This window comes from Doryrhamphus excisus, linkage group LG2 (genome assembly GCF_037039965.1).
Source record: "Doryrhamphus excisus strain RoL-2023G ecotype Guam linkage group LG2, RoL_Dexc_Guam_v1.1, whole genome shotgun sequence".
Classification (NCBI taxonomy): domain Eukaryota; kingdom Metazoa; phylum Chordata; class Actinopteri; order Syngnathiformes; family Syngnathidae; genus Doryrhamphus; species Doryrhamphus excisus.
In genome coordinates this window covers 12856904-12876272 of record NC_136358.1, presented here as the reverse complement: position 1 = coordinate 12876272, position 19369 = coordinate 12856904, and the positions used below count along the sequence as shown (strand labels likewise).

Genomic DNA, 19369 nt, shown 5'->3' with positions numbered 1-19369 from the left:
TGCAAAGTAGGGCTGAATCCCAACTCTACCCCCCTAGCCAGCTAACCCATTCCTTGAGGAAACCAACGCATACAGAGAACATACAAACTCTACACAGAGATGCCCAAACAGACATTCAAACCCAGATCCTCCCGTTTTCCTGACTGTGTGTCCAACATGCTCACCACTGTGTCAATGTGCCGCCCACCACTATTACTATTATTATTATAGTCCATCAATCATGCATACAGTGTGTCATTCCTGTAGTCAACTCAAGTCAAATGCAACAAAATTTACTTTCTTATAAAAGAAAGTGAGGGAGAATCTCGATATAGGCTTTGGACATTTGTTGATGTTTACACTAAATGATGTTATATTGTTATTTCTATTTCCAATGTATATTTGATACTCCACATTTATCAGATACAGTCCAGAGAATCAAGTGGTGTCCCATTTCTTCGCCTTGGCCATTGTTTTTTTTAAGGCGTAGGGCAGGGGTGGACAAACTACTGCTCACCAAGCGTTTGAATCCGGCCTGCCAGTTGCTTTCTAAGTATTTTAACTTTTAACATACAAACTGGCAACATGACTTGCAAGTCGGATGTTTTCATTCATTCATTTTCTACCGCTTATCCTCACGAAGGTCGCGGGGGGTGCTGGAGCCTATCCCAGCTGTCTTCAGGCGAGAGGCGGGGTACACCCTGGACTGGTCACCAGCCAATCACAGGGCACATATAGACAAACAACCATTCACACTCACATTCATCGGTCGAGTGGTTAGCGTGCAGACCTCACAGCTAGGAGACTAGGGTTCAATCCCACTCTCGGCCATCTCTGTGTGGAGTTTGCATGTTCTCCCTGTGCATGTGTGGGTTTTCTCCGGGTACTCCAGTTTCCTCCCAAAAACATGCTAGGTCAATTGACGACTCCAAATTGTCCATAGGTATGAATGTGAGTGTGAATGGTTGTTTGTCTATATGTGCCCTGTGATTGGCTGGCGACCAGTCCAGGGTGTACCCCGCCTCTCGCCCGAAGACAGCTGGGATAGGCTCCAGCATGCCCGCGACCCTCATGAGGATAAGCGGTAGAAAATTAATGAATGAATGAGTTTGATGTGGTCTGATGTTTAAAGTGCTCCTGAAAAAAGGGACATGAGAACATACAGCTGACAGTATAAGACTTTTACAGGTAAAATTAGACAAATAATTCAAGCATAATTATAAGCCTAGTGTGTGTTAAATGTATGTTCTGGCCCAACTCCATGCGGCCCACGAGTCAAAATATTTGCCCACCCCTGGCGTAGGGGAAGGAAGGCCTAAGGCGAATGGGGTAGAATTGGAATTCCGCCTCAATCTCACACAAAAACAAAACCAATTAAAACTGCAAGCAGTGATGAGCGGGCTCGAGCACCCCGACGCGCTCGGGGGTACGCGCGGGTCGGGGGTACGCGCGGGTCGGGGTCGCGCGCGCGACCGGACGGGCGCGCGGACGCGCCGTACGAAAAACCGCGGCGAGCGGATAAGCGGTAAGGTAGTCACGGCACTTGCAATTTTCCGCCAGGAGGGGGCGACAGCGGCGGCGAGGCGGGTGCGCGGTCACGTCCCGTCCGACACCGCGAACCGCCATAAAAAAATTCACGACGATCGGACCACGCGGTAGGTCCTTGCGGCGGATATATGTTTCCGCCTGTGGGTGGCGCTATAGAGTGGTTGGCCCACACGGTAACGGACCGGAGGGTACCCCGAACCAACAGAAAAAATTAGGGGCCGATCCGACCGTGCGTAAGGAAGTTACGGCAGATATACAATTCCACCAGTTGGTGGCGCTATAGCGTATGTACACACACAGTCATAGACCAGAGGGTACCCCAGACCACCAGAAAAAATTTGGGCCTGATCCGACCATGTGGAAGGAAGTTACGGCTATATACATTTCCACCAGTTGGTGGCGCTATACAGTCTATGTACACACACAGTCATAGACCAGAGGGTACCCCAAACCACCAGAAAAAATTTGGGCTTGATCCGACCATGCGGATGGAAGTTACGGCTATATACATTTCCACCAGTTGGTGGCGCTATAGAGTCTATGTACACACACAGTCATAGACCAGAGGGTACCCCAGACCACCAGAAAAAATTTGGGCCTGATCCGACCATGTGGAAGGAAGTTACGGCTATATACATTTCCACCAGTTGGTGGCGCTATAGAGTCTATGTACACACACAGTCATAGACCAGAGGGTACCCCAAACCACCAGAAAAAATTTGGGCTTGATCCGACCATGTGGAAGGAAGTTACGGCTATATACATTTCCACCAGTTGGTGGCGCTATAGAGTCTATGTACACACAGTATAACAAACCAGAGATTGACCCAACACACCAAAAAAAATTTCAAGACAATCTGACCATGAATCAGGAAGTTACGGCAGATATACATTTCCACCAGTTGGTGGCGCTGTGTTTAGAACATGGCTTCTGGAGCATTAGGTGCGTCCTGTCATGATAGACGTCTCCACCGAAAATCATAGTGATACGTGTAACGGGTGGCGAGGGATAATGAATTGAAACTTCTAGGTGGCGCTAGTGTGTCAATTTAGATTGGTGTCACATGGGAGCACCACCAGGGCGCTCAGGCCTGGATTAAGGCCTCACGTTTAAGATTTCAGCAGCCTGTGACCTTCTGCAGGCAAATGATGACCTTTTGATGGTCAATGGCGAAGGCTGACCATTCGCCGTGGCCACGCCCCCCACATGTGCTTTACACACATCATAGTCCATCAACTGACATCATCAGTCTGTCAGTCAAACTGTGTATTGACTTTGATGTACATTGCTTCAAGGCAAGGCCAGACACCAGGCAGGGCCAGATATGAAAAAGGTAAAAGTTTGATGGCGTGCCACGCCCACATCCTAAGGAGCAGCCCAAAATCCTTCGCAATTTAACGTGGGCCATCCGTCTAGTGTCCGTTGATGCAACAACGGACTCATTCGGTCAAACCCCCTAGGAGGAGTTCGTCAAGATACGACCCATACATCCGCCCCCAAATGGCCGCCGCCACCTAAAATGGCCGACTTCCTGTTGGTTTTAGAACATGGGTTATTGAGACTTTTTTGTGCGTCCTGTCACGAGTGATATCTCCTCCGAAAATCATGCCGATACGTGCAACGGGAGGCAAGGGATAATTATTTTAAAACTTCTAGGTGGCGCTAGTGAGTCAATTTGGCTTGGTTTCATATGGGGGCCACACCAGGCCGCTCAGGCCTGGATTCTGACCCCCCCTATGAGTTTTCAAGCCCATGCGACCTTTTGCGGGCGAATGATGACCTTTTCTATGTAAATGGCGAGGCCTGAGCATTCGCCGCCAGGCCACGCCCACCACGTGCGCTTTTCCTGCATCATGGTCCATCAACAGGCTTCACCAGGCTGTCAGGCAGTGACCTTGTGACCCTGATGTTCATCTGATGAATCTCCTGGCAGAAAAGGCCTCATGTAGATGACACGCCTTTAGCCTGTCGCCAATAGGTGGCGCTGCGACGAAATCAGGACGTGACCTATGGGGACCTTCGGGGCGGGGCCATGATCACATGTACCAAGTATGATGAAGATCTGACCACGTGGAGCCAAGTTATTCACGTCTACAGTTACGCTCAGCGTGCAAGGCCCGGACATATGAAAATGGGCAAAATTTGGGGGCGTGCCACGCCCACATCGTATGGAATATCCCAAAATCCTTCGCAATTTAACGTCGGCCATCCGTCTAGTGTCCGTTGATGCAACAACGGACTCATTTGGTCAAACCCCCTAGGAGGAGTTCGTCGAGATACGACCCCAACTTCTGGCACGAAAAAGGCCGCCGCCATCCAAAATGGCCGACTTCCTGTTCGTTTTCCAATATGGGTTCTTGAGACTTTTTGGTCCGTCCTGTCACGATAGACGTCTCCACCAAGTTTCGTGACGATAGGTGAAACTGGTGGCGGGGGCCAATTTTTTCAAAAATTAAAGGTGGCGCTAGAGAGTCAATTTTGGAACATTGTTTTCGGGACCCCCACCAGATCGAAATTTTCGCCAGACCTGACGCGCTTGCAAAATTTGGTGAGTTTTCGGGCATGTTAAGGCCCTCAAAATGGCCGTCCTTTCGTCAGAATAAAAAACGGAACGATTACAATAGGGCTTTCGCACTGGTCAGTGCTCGAGCCCTAATAACACAACACGTTGGATTCACAGTTGATAAAAGCTGAGCTATAAAAACAGACAAAAAGTGTTTACACTCTCCATGAGCGCACAAGTGATGACTCGGTGGGTGAGACCATCTGGTGCTTCAGTTCATTCATACACTGTGTTTTAGCAGACAATACTTTCTAAACAGCTCTTACAAATAATGCAATGTAGAGGTAACTTATGTTACCTCTAATACCTCCAATACGCTCTACTTTAGGCCTCATGATGTGTAAAACTATTTAAAATGTTCCTTCATGATCAAACATAAGCATTTTAGGACTTTTTTACAGGAGTATTGATTGAGAAAGTGTCTGTATCCTAACAGTTACATGGGAACGATTACTTTTGCATCAGCGTACGAGGAAATCTGTTACATGTAAAGGTCACACGTGATGAAACATCCTCATTAAGTGAAAGCCCTCCGGCATGCCTAATCTCTTCGGTTAAATGCCATCAATGAAAAATTGAAGCACATGAAAGACGGACAAGGAGGCAATGACTAGCTTTAATACATTATGCATCAAAGAAGTCCAAACACCCTGTTGTTCGTCTGCTGCCCTCAATAAAAGCTTCAAGTACAAGCGATGTCCTTGACAGGGCCTGTTGGGGTAGTGATCAAAAACAGGATGTTTAGGGTCAGCACCTTGACCTGTATCACTCGTCTTCCATCTGATTTTTATTTTAAAAAGGGCCAATTAACATACTTTATTCGTATATATATTACATTTAGCTGAGGAGCTGCATAAAGTTGATCTATTTTTTGGGCAAGTTCAGTAAAAACATTGGCATGAACAGCTGTGGCTGTAGGCAACCTCCTAAACGTATTTTTTATTAATTCCCCATGATGGCAGTAGCTGAATTTGAGGTGCCACGAGTGCCATACTGTTTCTTTACAGTGAACTCATCAGCGGTATTATGCTGGTTGAGGTGTTTAGGTCTTACCGCTATTACAACATTGGTTCAGATGATGGATCCCAATGATGACCCTTCAAAGACAGTGTGACCTTCTCATTCTTTGTTTTCATTACTCAGTCATGGTTAAAATGACTTTTTAATTCATGAATATCCACTTTAAAATAGAGAGGGAAAATATTTATAACAATAAATACATCAGATATGATGCAAATAAACATCCATCTTTCTGTCTTTGCTTCTAAATAGTATGATGAAGCGTTTTTGCGTATAACCTAATAACGCATTGCTGTGTGGATGAACGGATTCACAGGAAATGTTTGTTTTCCTCTCTCCTAAGCATTGACAGTCTCTGGGCTGACTCAAGCAGTTAGTCAGCGCTCTCGTGGGGCTCTGAAGTCGTGATCACCGCCAAAGCGGATCTTTCTCAGCAAGCTAATGTGGCTGACCGGCTAAATTGATGCGTTGATTGTCAGCCAATCGCTTTCATAAAACCTCATTCATATGACTGTGTGACGGCTTGTGTAGCCTGAATGACCCTTTGTCATCGAGACCGGTGTTTCCCAACCTTTATTGAGTCAACTCGCATATATCGCATTACAATATTCTGCTTATAATGAATGGCAGCAGGTGGCTAAAGCTACAAACCTTAAGCCATATAATTAAATATGCACATATACACTTAAAATTCTCAAATTCTCAAAGTCTCAAATTGAATGCATCCAAAGACACTCATATTCGCATTCATACATACATGTACATTCCCCACCATACATCACTACCTTCTTTTTCCCCTTCGTGGCGCTAGTCCAGGGGTGGGCAAACTTTTTGACTCGCGGGCCGCATTGATATGACAAAATTTACAGGGGGGCGGGGGGGCAGACTATATATTTTACACGTAACAGTCCACCTGGTATTATTGTATCTGTAAAATTGTCATGCAATCTGCTATTATTATTTATTATTTTATATTTATATTTAAATATTTTAAAAATAATAAAATATTATAATAATTACAATAAAATTTAAATAAGAATTATTATATTATTACTATGTAAAATATGCAAATATAACAATAATATTATATATAATTAATATAATAATTAGCATTAATATAATAATTATAATAATCATAATAGTTCTAATAATAATTATAATAATCTAATAATAATAATAATTATTATTATTATTATTATTATTATTATTATTATGTGCTTGTGTCCCTTTTTTCAGGAGCACTTTGTAAACAACCGACCATGTCAAAAAACGAAATTGATAAAACCATCAAAAGGTTGGCTCAGGCCATGATGCCAGGTTGTATGTTGAGTTTAAATGAAATACTTTGGAAAGATTGGGTGGGCCGTATTCAAACACTTGGCGGGCCGGATGTGGCCCCCGGGCCGTAGTTTGCCCACCCCTGCGCTAGTCTCATGTTCATGTTCAAAAATGTACTTACTTGTTCAAATGTATGCTGAGGTTTTTTCAACAGTCCCACACTGTGGTCATCCTGAACTGTGTGTACATAAGTTTGCATGCGTTAAAATTTCCCTTCAATGCGTAATACATTGTGGAGCACAGATTTCAATGGAGATGCATTTTATAAAATGCACTTTTGCCGCCATGTGGACATTTTTTCGTCTTAAAACTGCATCAACATGATCTTTTTTATTGTGGAGTTGAATCATTACCTCTTTGTGCTGATTTATACGTAAAAGACGTATAAGTACATTTTTAAATAAATAAATAAAAACAAGCCCGATAATTTTGACGACCTCGATATATTGACAAATATATTGATTTTTTCAAATCCATAACACAAACATATCAAACCGAACCGAACCATGATTTTAGTGTATTGTTGCACCCCTAATGTAAATATGAATATATAAAAGACAGTTGGACTCACACAGTGTACATTCTAACTGGAAAATGTATGCAAACCAAGGCAATTTTTGGTATGACTTTAACTGAAAAATGTGCTAACCAATGTTCCAATGTACATTACCAACGTAGATAGATGAATAAAGATACATTTGTCATAAATAAATAATCGTTTTTGGACCAATTAAGTGAAATTACATCATTTGTGTATCGCGGCACGGTGGTTACGAATCAATGTTCGAGACTGTGGGTGTTTGGACGTGGCAAAGCCCGGGGGGGAGTCTCGGTAAAAATGGTTGGGGGAAAAAAAATAGTGCTGCTTAATTAAAATGAGAGCATCACAATGGGTGGGTTGTTTTGCATGGAGGGGAGAGGAGGGGGTGTCCCATTCCCCATTTATTGACTTTACAAATCATTGCTTTGAAGTGTATATGCGGACTTCTCATGTGATTTTACTTCTTGTTGCCGTGGGCATATAATGTGCACACTTCAGCAGTTGCTGAATGAAGCCATGGATGACATTTTGTGCACCGTGTTTGGCGTCTGAAAGAGACTCTATCCTCTCAAACTGTGTCAAAGATGAGAGGGGTGATGGATGAGCCTCATGAGGACTTTTTGCCTTTTCTTTTCTTACAGACGCATTCAAAGTGATAGCCTTTCTCACTGGTGGCACATGACATAAAGATGTGCAATTATACCCAGTGTGTTTTGCCCATTCCGCTTCAAGCTTTTAGTCTACTTGAGTCACGTTGGAGCAGGCGTTTTGGATCAATCAGAAGGATTACAGTGGTGGTGTCAAACTGTCAAATCGCAGCATTGAGGTGATGTGGTTGGGTTCCAATATCAAAGCTTTGTTGATTTCAGTTAAAAGAAGAATTTGAAGATTCTCTCATGGAGCTGACACACAGTCAAAGTTGATTTTAGCTCCTCGCCAGGCAGTTTTTGGTTGTAAGTAATGAAAAACTGATGAAAATGTAGGGCAGATGTCTTGTTTTGGGTATGTACGTATGTGTAGATGTTTTTCATTGAAAATTATTGTCAAAAATCCACGCAGGCTGCAATGAAAACACAAGAATTTACCATAATTCCATAACAATTAACACTGAACAATACACAGTCCTATCACCACATGCAACATAGTTATTTATTTTGCTTTTTTAATTTATTTTAATTAACCGCCACAAAAAGTTCACAGTCCTGCACAGACTCAAATACTGATTAACTTTAAAGGGGATCTATTATGCTTTTTTCACTTTTCTGACCTATAAATGTCGTTAGAATGTTGTATTCTCGTGATAAACGATGTCAAAGTTTCAGCTAACAAGGTTTGCGCATTTAGAAGTGAGCCCTAAAAGACGTTTGGGATGGCTTTGATCGCTTTGTTTCAGAGAGTTTTTTTTTCAAATTTTTGTGACGTCAGTACAATCCGGACTTCCCAGGAAATCTTTCTTCCTAGGTTTATTCATTTATTATCAAATCCTATACCAACGAAATTAGAAAGTGGGCTTCGGCAGCAGCCCGGAAGTGCTCAGGAGCGCTTGGGAGTGTAATCAATTGCAGCGGAGTGGCCGTGCCCGGAGGCGGGCGAGGGGGCCGTGGGCGGAATAAATAAAAACAGACAATTTTGGCAGGAAGCAGGAAACACAGCTTGAATAGATGCAGATTCTGGAAGATCTATAAAGCTATCGTGTGTAGTTGCTATATAGGAGTCCATAGCTCAATACAAAGGGCCAAAAAAGAGCATAATAGGTCCCCTTTTATAACGATTTACAGCAGAAATGGGATTGTAGCTTCATACGGTATCATTCCTTCCAATCAGACCTTTTGGAAGGAATGAATAATAAAAACAGAAGTATCACCGTGTATGGTTGTGAGTACCATATCACCGTGTCTGGTATAATGAGTATACCAGAGTATTGTGTGCATGGCCCACATTTTGGTGAGGATCTGGACAAACGTGGACGACCCAGTGAAGCATCTATCCATCAGGACAAGTTCACACGGCATCAGCGTCAAGAAGCGCTATGCTCCCAACACTCACTGGTGACAAATAATCCCCGTCATTATTGTCTATTCTCTCAGTGGGTGCAAACCAGCCATCTCTTCCTCTTACAGCATTTCTTTTTTTTATCTTCCACTCTTCAACTTTTAAATTCCATTTAATAGCATCCATAAGCAGTTGGCAAGCAGGGAAGAGTTTCTGGGTTATCCCGTAATCAAGTCGGAATAATGCATGCTAATGTGCGGAAATTAAGTCATCGACTTGAGTCCTGGAATTGAGTTAGGCACTGCTTGCAGTGGTCTCACCTTAAATATGACAATAGGGGGGTAATGGATGTCGCCGATAGTCCTCATGTGTGCCAATTGAATCTGACACTCGTAGAGTAATATCTTCAACCGACATTGATGGCAGGAAAATGCAACTCCTTTGCGAATTAACCCATGGTGCTCAGGTAGGAGTGAAGTAGCCTATTCGCAGGCTAGGAGATATGTACAGAGAGGAAGGAATTCATACAAAGCAGAAGGTGGGACACTGGGAGAAAGAAGAGAGTGGCTGCAATTGAGGGCACAAGCCTGGGGGATAAGGGTCTGGTCCCTCTGGGCCATTTTGACAGAACTAAATGTCTTGCAAAATCAGTATTCTGGTCTTGCATCAAAGCATCAAACACCATCTACGATTAAGGTGCACAACCTGCATCTCGTGGGCTATGTACAGTCCGCCAAAGCATTTCATCTGGCTGGGGATTTAGCAACCAGGGAGGAGGACACCAGATGCCGGAGGATCTCACTTGTTCCACAATCAAGGAAATAATTGGCAAGCTAGACTTGGGCGTTGGAATTCAATTAAGAGCAATAAAGTTGCATTCTGGAAAAGCAGAACAGGGAGCACCATTGTAGGAATAATAAGATGTGCATGTTGCGCAGTGGTTAGCACACAGGCCTCACAGCTAGGAGACCCGATTTCAATTCCACCTCTGTGTGGAATTTGCAAGTTCTCCCCGTGCATGCGTGGGTTTTCTCCGGGTACTCCGGTTTCCTCCCACATTCCAAAAACACGCTAGGTTAATTGGCGACTCCAAATTGTCCATTTTATTTTTTTATACTTATATTTATATTATATTAGCAGGAGCATACATAGAAATATATGAATATTAAAATATGGTAAAATATTTACATAATATTACATAATACACAAAATGCAAAATAAAATGTAGTATTTACGTCCTTTTCTGTGTCTGATAAAACACTTTGATTCATGCAAAGTCCACTTGAAACATCTCATTTTAATCGAAGAAGAAATGGGTTGTTTGAAAGTCTGCATAAAGTTTGCCATTATACCAAAGTATATCAAACCACGAGCTTTTTATTCATTGACATTAGATTAATTAACCACAGTGAGGTGTTAAGCACCACTTTCCACTTATATGAAGTATTTCCAACCTACCAGAAGTATATGATCACTATTTTCACTGCCGCTTTTCCGATTTGATTGGAATATCTTCAAATTAAGATAAAAGCATCTTACCTTACTGCAGCTCGTGTTGTACCGCAGCTCTTGTTATCCACAAAGCGTGTTTAAGGCAGAAAGAGAGAGCACCGCGTCAGGAAAGGAGCGTGAAGTCTACCAAAATGTGTTCCTCGAGAGAGGAAAAGGGGCTGCTAGGCGGCTGTCACGGCGGGTTTGACAACACCGGGGAACGCGGCATCATCCTGCCTGCACACGAGAGCGCCAAGCCCGCCTGCGCGCTCACAGAGGGGAGATGTAGCCGCGCTGTTGACCACTAGATGGCGCCAAAGCCACTGTACAAGATGGAGAGAAGATAGTTTGAAGTGCAGGGTTAGGAAAAATGATCTGACACATTTGTAGGTTAAATAAAAGGCAAATAAAGTAAAGACACAAAAAGTGTTTTTATTTTCGAAAAGTACATATAATGCCATTCTGTTTCATCATGTTTTAAAAAATAAATCAGTTCTGGCGGTGCTAGGTTGCCCGGTTGATTTTCATTTCAATGCAGATCCAGTATCTCTAAAGTGGGTAACCCATAACAAGATGGTGTTCGGAGCTGGTACGGGATCACGTCTACCAAGATTGAAGTGCAAAAGGAACGCTCGTTGTGTTGCAGTTACAGATTCGTTTGTTTTGATAAACGTTCCACGATGAAAGCGCGATGCTCACCAGTCCAATTCATGGCAGCAACTGAAAAAGAAACGAAAAACAATGGCATTATAAAGAAACAAAGCAAAATGGCATTATATGTACTTTTAAAAAATAAAAGCTCTTTTTTGTTTCTTTACTTTATTTGCCTTTTATTTAACCTACACATGTGTCAGATCATTTTGCCTGACCCGGTACAAACGTAAACCTACAAGAATCCTGATTAATTTCAGGATGGTATACCACAGAAGTGGAACACACAGAACTACAAAATACTACAAATTCATGAAAGTTACATTTGGCAATCAGACAATTTGCTACTAAAGCTGTCCCTCATATTGTAAAAAGTTATAAAGTTATATGTCCTATTCTGATCATTAGGTATCAGTAATGTAATGAGACATGATGTTAGGTTACATTACCTTTCACTGCATGGAGACTACTGAGCCAGAAGAGCCAAGCCGACATGCCATGGGGGGAAAAAATGTTCTACTCTTGTTCGGTGTGGAAGTGGTAAGTTTTATGGTGTCTTTGCCTTATCTGAAACACTTTATTCAAAGAAAACTGCAACTTTTGAGCGGACTTTGCCCACCAATCACTATACATATGTCTCTCTTTTCTGTGTTTGAAAGATATAAAAACAGATAAAAAAAGAGACAGCTCTGGACTGGACCTATGCGACTTACATATTCTAAAGTTGTCTGGAAAAAGTGTCCAAAAAGCACAACAAAAACTCCAACAATGCTCCATTTGCTTATGCATTTTATAAACTATATATTATTATAGTTATATATTATTAACTGTTGCAATTATTTTTGTATTTTTTTTTTTTTTCAACATTAAAAAGGGCCATCGGGATCCCTGTTGACACACAGTTTTGTTCCCATATCAATGTATGATACAAAATTGCATTTCAGTCATTTTTCTTTGAGTGGATGCCATCTCCATGGCAACCGCCTTGATCTCCACAAAGCTGTGGATATGTGGCTTTCAATGAGATTGGATTTTGCCCAATCTACACCTGAGCGCACTCACACACTCACACATGCTCAAGTCTTGTTTCCTTGACAAAATGAAACTACTGGAGGGAACCTTTAAGATTAAAAAAAGATCCCTTTACTTTTTCCTCTCTTCACACTCAAGTTGATGGGTTTAATTCAGTGGTGGTAATGGGTGCTGAAAGTGCATGTCGGTAATTAGCATATTTAACTTGTATGTGTGTGATTTCATTAAATCTTGTTATTGGAAACTTGAATGATTGCCTGGCAAAGTCTTTGTCTTTTAGCCAACCAAGCAGGAAGTTTGATGACTGCCCTTTTTTTCTACTAAAATAGTCTTTGGTGCAGATCTCAATGAAAATGTAGATGTAGCCTGGGATGTAGCCTTTTTATTTTTGAAAATGGTCTTTTTTGGTAAACTCTTTAATTCATGCAGTTAAGTTACATTTTCAGTCTGTGCTTAATGCATATAAGTGAAATATCTAATTGTGTGGCCTTATTTAATTCAAGTGTTAACTTTTGTGCACGCAGTTGACAAGTTCTTTTCAGCTTATTAACTTTGCATACATACAGTGCATCCGGAAAGTATTCACAGCGCTTCACTTTTTCTACATTTTGTCATGTTACAGCCTCATTCCAAACTGTATTAAATTAATCTCTTACCTCAAAATTCTACACAAAATACTCCATTATGACAATGTGAAAAAAAATTTTTTTTGACGTGTTTTGAATTTATTAAAAATAAAAAACAAAAAAAATCACATTTACATAAGTATTCACAGCCTTTGCTTAATACTTTGTTGATCCACCTTTGGCAGCAATTACAGCCTCAAGTCTTTTTGAATATGATCCCACAAGTTTAGCACACCTATCTTTAGGCAGTTTTGCCCATTCTTCTTTGCAATAAGTCTCAAGCTCCATCAGGTTGGATGGGAGACGTCTGTGCACAGCCATTTTCAGATCTCTCCAGAGATGTTCGATCGGATTCAAGTCTGGACTCTGGCTGGGCCACTCCAGGACATTCACGGAGTGGTTATGAAGCCAATCTTTTGAGATCTTGGCTGTGTGCTAATGTCTACTGTCTATATGGTCAAGGTACATGACCAGTCTACTGAGGTCAAGCGCGCTCTGGAGCAGGTTTTCATCCAGGATATCTCTATATATTGCTGCATTCATTTTTCCTTCTATCCTGACTAGTCTGCCAGTTCCTGCTGCTGAAAAACATCCCCACAGCATGATGCTGCCACCACCATGCTTCACTGTAGGGATGGTATTGGCCTGGTGATGAGCAGTGCCTGGTTTCCTCCAAACATGGCGCCTGGCATTCACACCAAAGAGTTCAATCTTTGTCTCATCAGACCAGAGAATTTTGTTTCTCATGGTCTGAGAGTCATTTTTGGCAAATTCCAGACGGGCTGCCATGTTCCTTTTACTAAGGAGTGGCTTTCGTCTGGCCACTCTACCATACAGGCCGGATTGGTGGATTGCTGCAAAGATGGTTGTCCTTCTGGAAGGCTCTCCTCTTTCCACAGAGGAACGCTGGAGCTCTGACAGAGTGACCATCGGGGCCTTGGTCACCTCCCTGACTAAGGCCCTTCTTCCCCGATCGCTCAGTTTAGAAGGCCGGCCAGTTCTAGGAAGAGTCCTGGTGGTTCCAAACGTCTTCCATTTACGAATAATGGAGGCCACTGTGCTCATTGGGACCTTCAAAGCAGCAGAAATTTTTCTGTATCCTTCCCCAGATTTGTGCCTCAAGACAATCCTGTCTCGCAGGTCTACAGACAGTTCTTTTGACTTCATGCTTGGTGTTTGTGCTCTGACATGCACAGTCAACTGTGGGACCTTATATAGACAGTTATTATATTTCCAAATCATGTCCAATCAACTGAATTTACTGCAGGTGGACTCCAATTAAGCTGTAGAAAGATCTCAAGGATGATCAGTGGAAAAAAGATGCACCTGAGCTCAATTTTCAGCTTCATGGCAAAGGCTGTGAATACTTATGTAAATGTGATTTCTTAGTTTTCTATTTTTAATAAATTCAAAAAAAGTAAAAAAAAAACATTTTTCACATTGTCATAATGGAGTATTCTGTGTAGAATTTTGAGGTAAGAGATTAAATTAATACAATTTGGAATGAGGCTGTTACATGACAAAATGTGGAAAAAGTGAAGCGCTGTGAATACTTTCCGGATGCACTGTACAAAGCAATGTCATGTCCTTCTCCATTTGTGCTAAATGCAGACACATATGTGAAATATTATTTTTTTTATTATTATTATTTTGTGCAGAAGTACGGTTATACCAGTGGTGGTCATGTTTTCTTCTCTAAAATTGAAATGTCCAATCTCGGACATACTTTTTCCCATGCATGTTCTGTTTTTTGTGGAGGTGACGAAATGACGAAACAAAACATGTGATTAGACAAATTGTTTATTTGAATTTAGATGTGTGTATATGCTTTTGCACAACAGTTGATCAAAACAGAATAGTTTACTTTATAATGGTTCATCAAAATCAAAAGAGCTTTTCTCAAAATGGTTGCACGCTTTTGTAGCCGATATTAGTGGGAGCACTGCAGGAGCAAACCAGAATTAGTCAAGACCCAAAGTTGGCCCAGGTCGTAGCTCAGGGAAGAGACAGCCATGCACATTGGCACAGAGACCCAGCTTGTGCCTTGCGGGCGATGGCTGCTGATGCCCGTCCTGCCAATGCAAAAAAAAATACGTAAATTGTCACTAACAAGGGTTTGGAGAGCTGTGCAGCTTACCTTTGGTAGACCAGGCCGTTGGTGGTCACTCCAAAAACACTTCCATCCGTGCTCACATCAATCATGCTCATGGTAAATCCTGTTACCAGTGTCCAACTACTGCTACCACAAGTGGTTGGTGACACCTGTCACAAACCACATTTAGAGGTAAACCATATTTACATACTTTGGTGCGTATCATCTCACCTGGGAGACATAGACGCGGTTACTTTGGTCCACCCCCCAGCATCCAAAGCGAGGGCCGCAACTGTAGTCCTTCATCACCCGCCCCATGGAGCTCCAGCTGAGCGAGCCCACTCCCTTGTAGGGAGCGGCGTAGGTGCTCCTCAGGCAGTAGGTATAGTTGGTGGGTGTCAGCCCGACCACCTGACCGTTACCTCCGGCATCTACCTGTTGTAGCAATGCTCCTGACCATGTAGAAAAGGAATCAGTGCATATCGATAACACCTATATTCAATCAACTAGAGTGGTGGATGCTTGGTCTACAATGGCAAATAACTGCAGGAGTTTCTAATTAGGGCTGTATTAACAACTGCGGCTGTAGGCAACCTTATGTAGCTTTGTTTATCAACAGCAACACTGTAATTGAAGTATCATCTTAATCAAGAGACGCGATACTACCTGTCGATGGAAGAAACTCGCCCGCTATGAATTTGTGCACCCTATTGCTGGAATCAACACCCCAGATTCCGGCAGGTCCAACAGAGACATCCTTGAGGGACACCGAGCCCAGCCTGTACCAAGATTTTCCACTCAAGAAGTACACTCGATTGGAGCTGGTCCTCGCCAGCACTTTGCCCTGGCTAGCCTCAATCTGGCGGGTGTAATACAGTCTTGGTGCTTCCTGGCAGCTCCAAGCTGTAGCAAGGAAGCAGAGGTTAATGGAAATGTTTTAAGAGCAAATGTAAGCATGCATTTTTACCTCGAGTGGCGCCCAGGTGACAAAGCACAAGCAGAAAGGCTATAACAGCTTTCATGGTGTCTTAGCGGGATGGTCGTTTTTGGTTGGGAGCTGCTATCTTAGGAACTGCTGTCCTGAATCATGCCTGGTTTGCCCGTCTTAAATACTCTAGAAATGGATTGGAAAAAAGTGATAAATTACAAAACAAAACCGGATTTTCAAGTTCAAAGAGGTCAGTAGGCCATTTTTATATTTTCACTGTACCCGGTTGGACAGGTTATGTCAAAATGGTAGAAAATGGAATGGATGGAGAAAATCTAGCCATGAGACAGTAGACCATATTGGATGGATCAGAATAAAATAAAAAGTTAAGATTCAATACATGTATTCATCTGAAGTAAATCAGAATCAGCTTTACTGGCCAAGTATGCTTACACAAACTCGAAATTTCACTCGGGAGGGGTACACCCTACAGTGGTCACCATCCATCCATCCATGTTTTTTGGAATGCGTGAGGAAAATCACCATCAACTGCAATAATGACGAGATCACACACAAAACTGTTTCAGAGTTTTAGAACAGGACTACAACCAACAGCAAGGTATTTGTAACGTTGTGATTGTTTGCTGCACGGTGGTTAGCGTTCAGGCCACACAGCTAGGAGACCTGAGTTTGATTCCACTCTAACATGTTAGGTTAATTGGTGACTCCAAATTGTCCATAGGTATGAATGAGAGTGTGAATGGTTGTTTGTCTATGTGTGCCCTGTGATTGGCTGGCGACCAGTCCAGGGTGTACGCCAAGTGACAGCTTGGATAGGCTCCAGCATGCCCACGACCCTCATGATAATAAGCGGTAGAAAATGAATGAATGATTGTTTGTTACACGTTCCTAAAATCACATAACAAAATGTGATATTATTTCCAAATGATTGTGAACACAATCACATTTTTCCACACCTTGGATAGGCAGTTTGACTAGTTGACCTTTCGTGACGCATGTCACCAAATAAAACCCAAGTGTGATCTTACCAAAAGCTTCAATAAACACAAATGAATGAGGCTATTGTGTGTGTTTGTTTGTATGAGCTGGAGTCATGAACTGACAACAGTGGTCATTGTACTTTGGATGTTGTGAACCTTTGGAGCTGTGACCATCAATCTCACCAGTGTTTGCAAACCAAACACTGGTGCCCAGGTGAAGTGATTTACGGGCTAAAACAACAAATAAGTGAAACGAATGAAACTGTAGGCTGATTCAAACCCCCTTTTACATAAATGCATAACAGCTACATGCAAAAACAGACACTTCCAGGCTGTTTCAGGGTGAAAATTTGGGAATTGCGGAAGTGCATTACTCTTGTATGACTGAACCATGCAAGTCTACATGGGGAAGGGTGGCAGTATTACTAGTTTTCACATCAGGCTATTTCTAGCTTTGCTACTAATTTATACTGTCTCATCATGCAATATTCCACTTCCTCCCACATCTTCACCTCACTTGGCACAACATGAAGAATCAGAAACATTTAAATAACTGACATATGCACTCTGTGCAGGAGAAGGCTCTCTGCTGGTTTGACTTGTTTTAAAAACTATGAAAAGCTAAAGATTTTTGGAAAATGGATACTGTATGCCAATATTTTACCCAATCGATTACCAAAATAGTTCAATTAATTGGGTAAAACTTTGATTAATTGTTGCAGCTCCACTCAAGACGACATCTTATGTTACTACCGGATGACAATGTCAAAGCGATATGGCCAAATTAGTTTGATTAATTGGGTAAATCGATTAAAACTTGATTAATGTTAGCATTCTACATATCACACTTGAATTGAAGGAACACTACAGGATGATATCAAGTTACTACAAGGTTATAGTGTCAAAGCGATATGGCCAAATAACTGATTAATTGGGTAAATTGATTAAAACTTGATTAATGTTAGCATTCTACACATCACATTTGAATTGAAGGAACACAACAGGATGATATCAAGTTACTACAGGATTATAATGTCAAAGCGATATGGGCCAAATTAGTTTGATTAATTGGGTAAATCAATTAAACCTTGATGAATGTTAGCATTCTACATATAAAATTTTAATTTAAGGAACACTATGCAATGATAACCAAGGTTCTACAGGATGATAAAGTTACTACAGGATTATAATGTCAAAGCGATATGGGCCAAATTAGTTTGATTAATTGGGTAAATCAATTAAACCTTGATGAATGTTAGCATTCTACATATAAAATTTTAATTTAAGGAACACTATGCAATGATAACCAAGGTTCTACAGGATGATAAAGTTACTACAGGATGATAATGTCAAAACGATATGGGCCAAATTAGTTAGATTAATTGGGTAAATCGATTAAACCTTGATGAATGTTAGCATTCTACATATAACATTTTAATTTAAGGAACACTATGCAATGATAACCAAGGTTCTACAGGATGATAAAGTTACTACAGGATGATAATGTCAAAACGATATGGGCCGAAAATAGTTAGATTAATTGGGTAAATCGATTGAACCTTGATGAATGTTAGAATTCTACATATAACATTTTAATTTAAGGAACACTATGCAATGATAACCAAGGTTCTACAGGATGATAAAGTTACTACAGGATGATAATGTCAAAACGATATGGGCCAAAATAGTTTGATTAATTGGGTAGATTGATTAAACTTTGATTAATTGTTGCAGCTCCACTCAAAATGCCATGTTATGTTAGCGCGCCAACTGTTTTTTTCTCCATTTTTCTCCAGTTTCATTAGGCCTTTTGTACATGTTACCTTTTGCTTTCAGTCTTTGGTGGCTATTTTGCAGTATGCCATCATTCCAACTTTAAGTTGCTATCTTGTTATATACTAGCTCACGGACTGTTAGCATGTTAACTTTTTATCCAGTTCTATTAGGCTATTGAATTGATTGTTTGTTTCGTATTGGTCTTCTTTGGCGTGTTCATTGGTTGTTACCTTGCCATATGTTACCATTCCCACTGTTAGCATGTTAGCATCTTATTTCAGTCTAATTAGGCTGTTGAAATTGTACCTAATGACAGGCCATGATGTACACGTGTAATCCTTACAGCTTTAAGTTGCTATCTTACTGGCTGTTAGCATGCTAGTTTAATTAGACACTTGAAATACTACTATATACTAATATATTAAATATACAATCATAATTGGCCTTTCGTCATGCATTTTCAAATAGTTGCCACCTCCCCATGTTCGTATACGTACCAACTGTTGCATATTTGTAATTTACCTACTCATTTGAAGTTCCTTAATCTTCCTTAGCATGCTTTTTTAAGTTCCTATTTTAGTATTTTATCCAGCAAAACAGGTTTATTAAATAGCATTTGACTCTGGCCTCCCTGACAGACCAACAAGGCGAATAAGTTCAAGGTCTCAAACTCCTTAGACACTTTTTAAGCTCAGGGAAGTCTCGAGGGAGTGAGGACGACAAAGGTGCATATGTAATGTGCAGCTCCACAACGCCTGAGGGACATGCTCCATAGTTCTTCACCCGCTAG

General features: G+C 41.5%; 2 protein-coding genes across 2 annotated transcripts in view; both read right to left on the bottom strand.

The window, feature by feature from the left end:
* The window catches only part of nav3 (neuron navigator 3), a 286722-nt gene extending 276043 nt beyond the window's left edge, over positions 1–10679 (bottom strand). The window contains exon 1 of the mRNA XM_078798162.1: positions 10522–10679. The gene's annotated coding sequence lies outside the window, so the exon portion shown is untranslated. The remainder of the gene's footprint in view (positions 1–10521) is intronic.
* Positions 10680–14564: 3885 nt separating this feature from the next.
* On the bottom strand, positions 14565–15988 carry LOC131132011 (fish-egg lectin-like). Its single transcript, XM_078798117.1, has 5 exons — positions 15842–15988; positions 15541–15777; positions 15106–15326; positions 14920–15044; positions 14565–14854 (listed from the first exon to the last, which is right to left on the bottom strand). The coding sequence occupies exons 1-5, from the start codon at positions 15894–15896 to the stop codon at positions 14713–14715; spliced, it is 780 nt and encodes a 259-aa protein (XP_078654243.1). The 5' UTR covers positions 15897–15988; the 3' UTR covers positions 14565–14712.
* Between the last annotated feature and the right edge of the window lie 3381 nt (positions 15989–19369).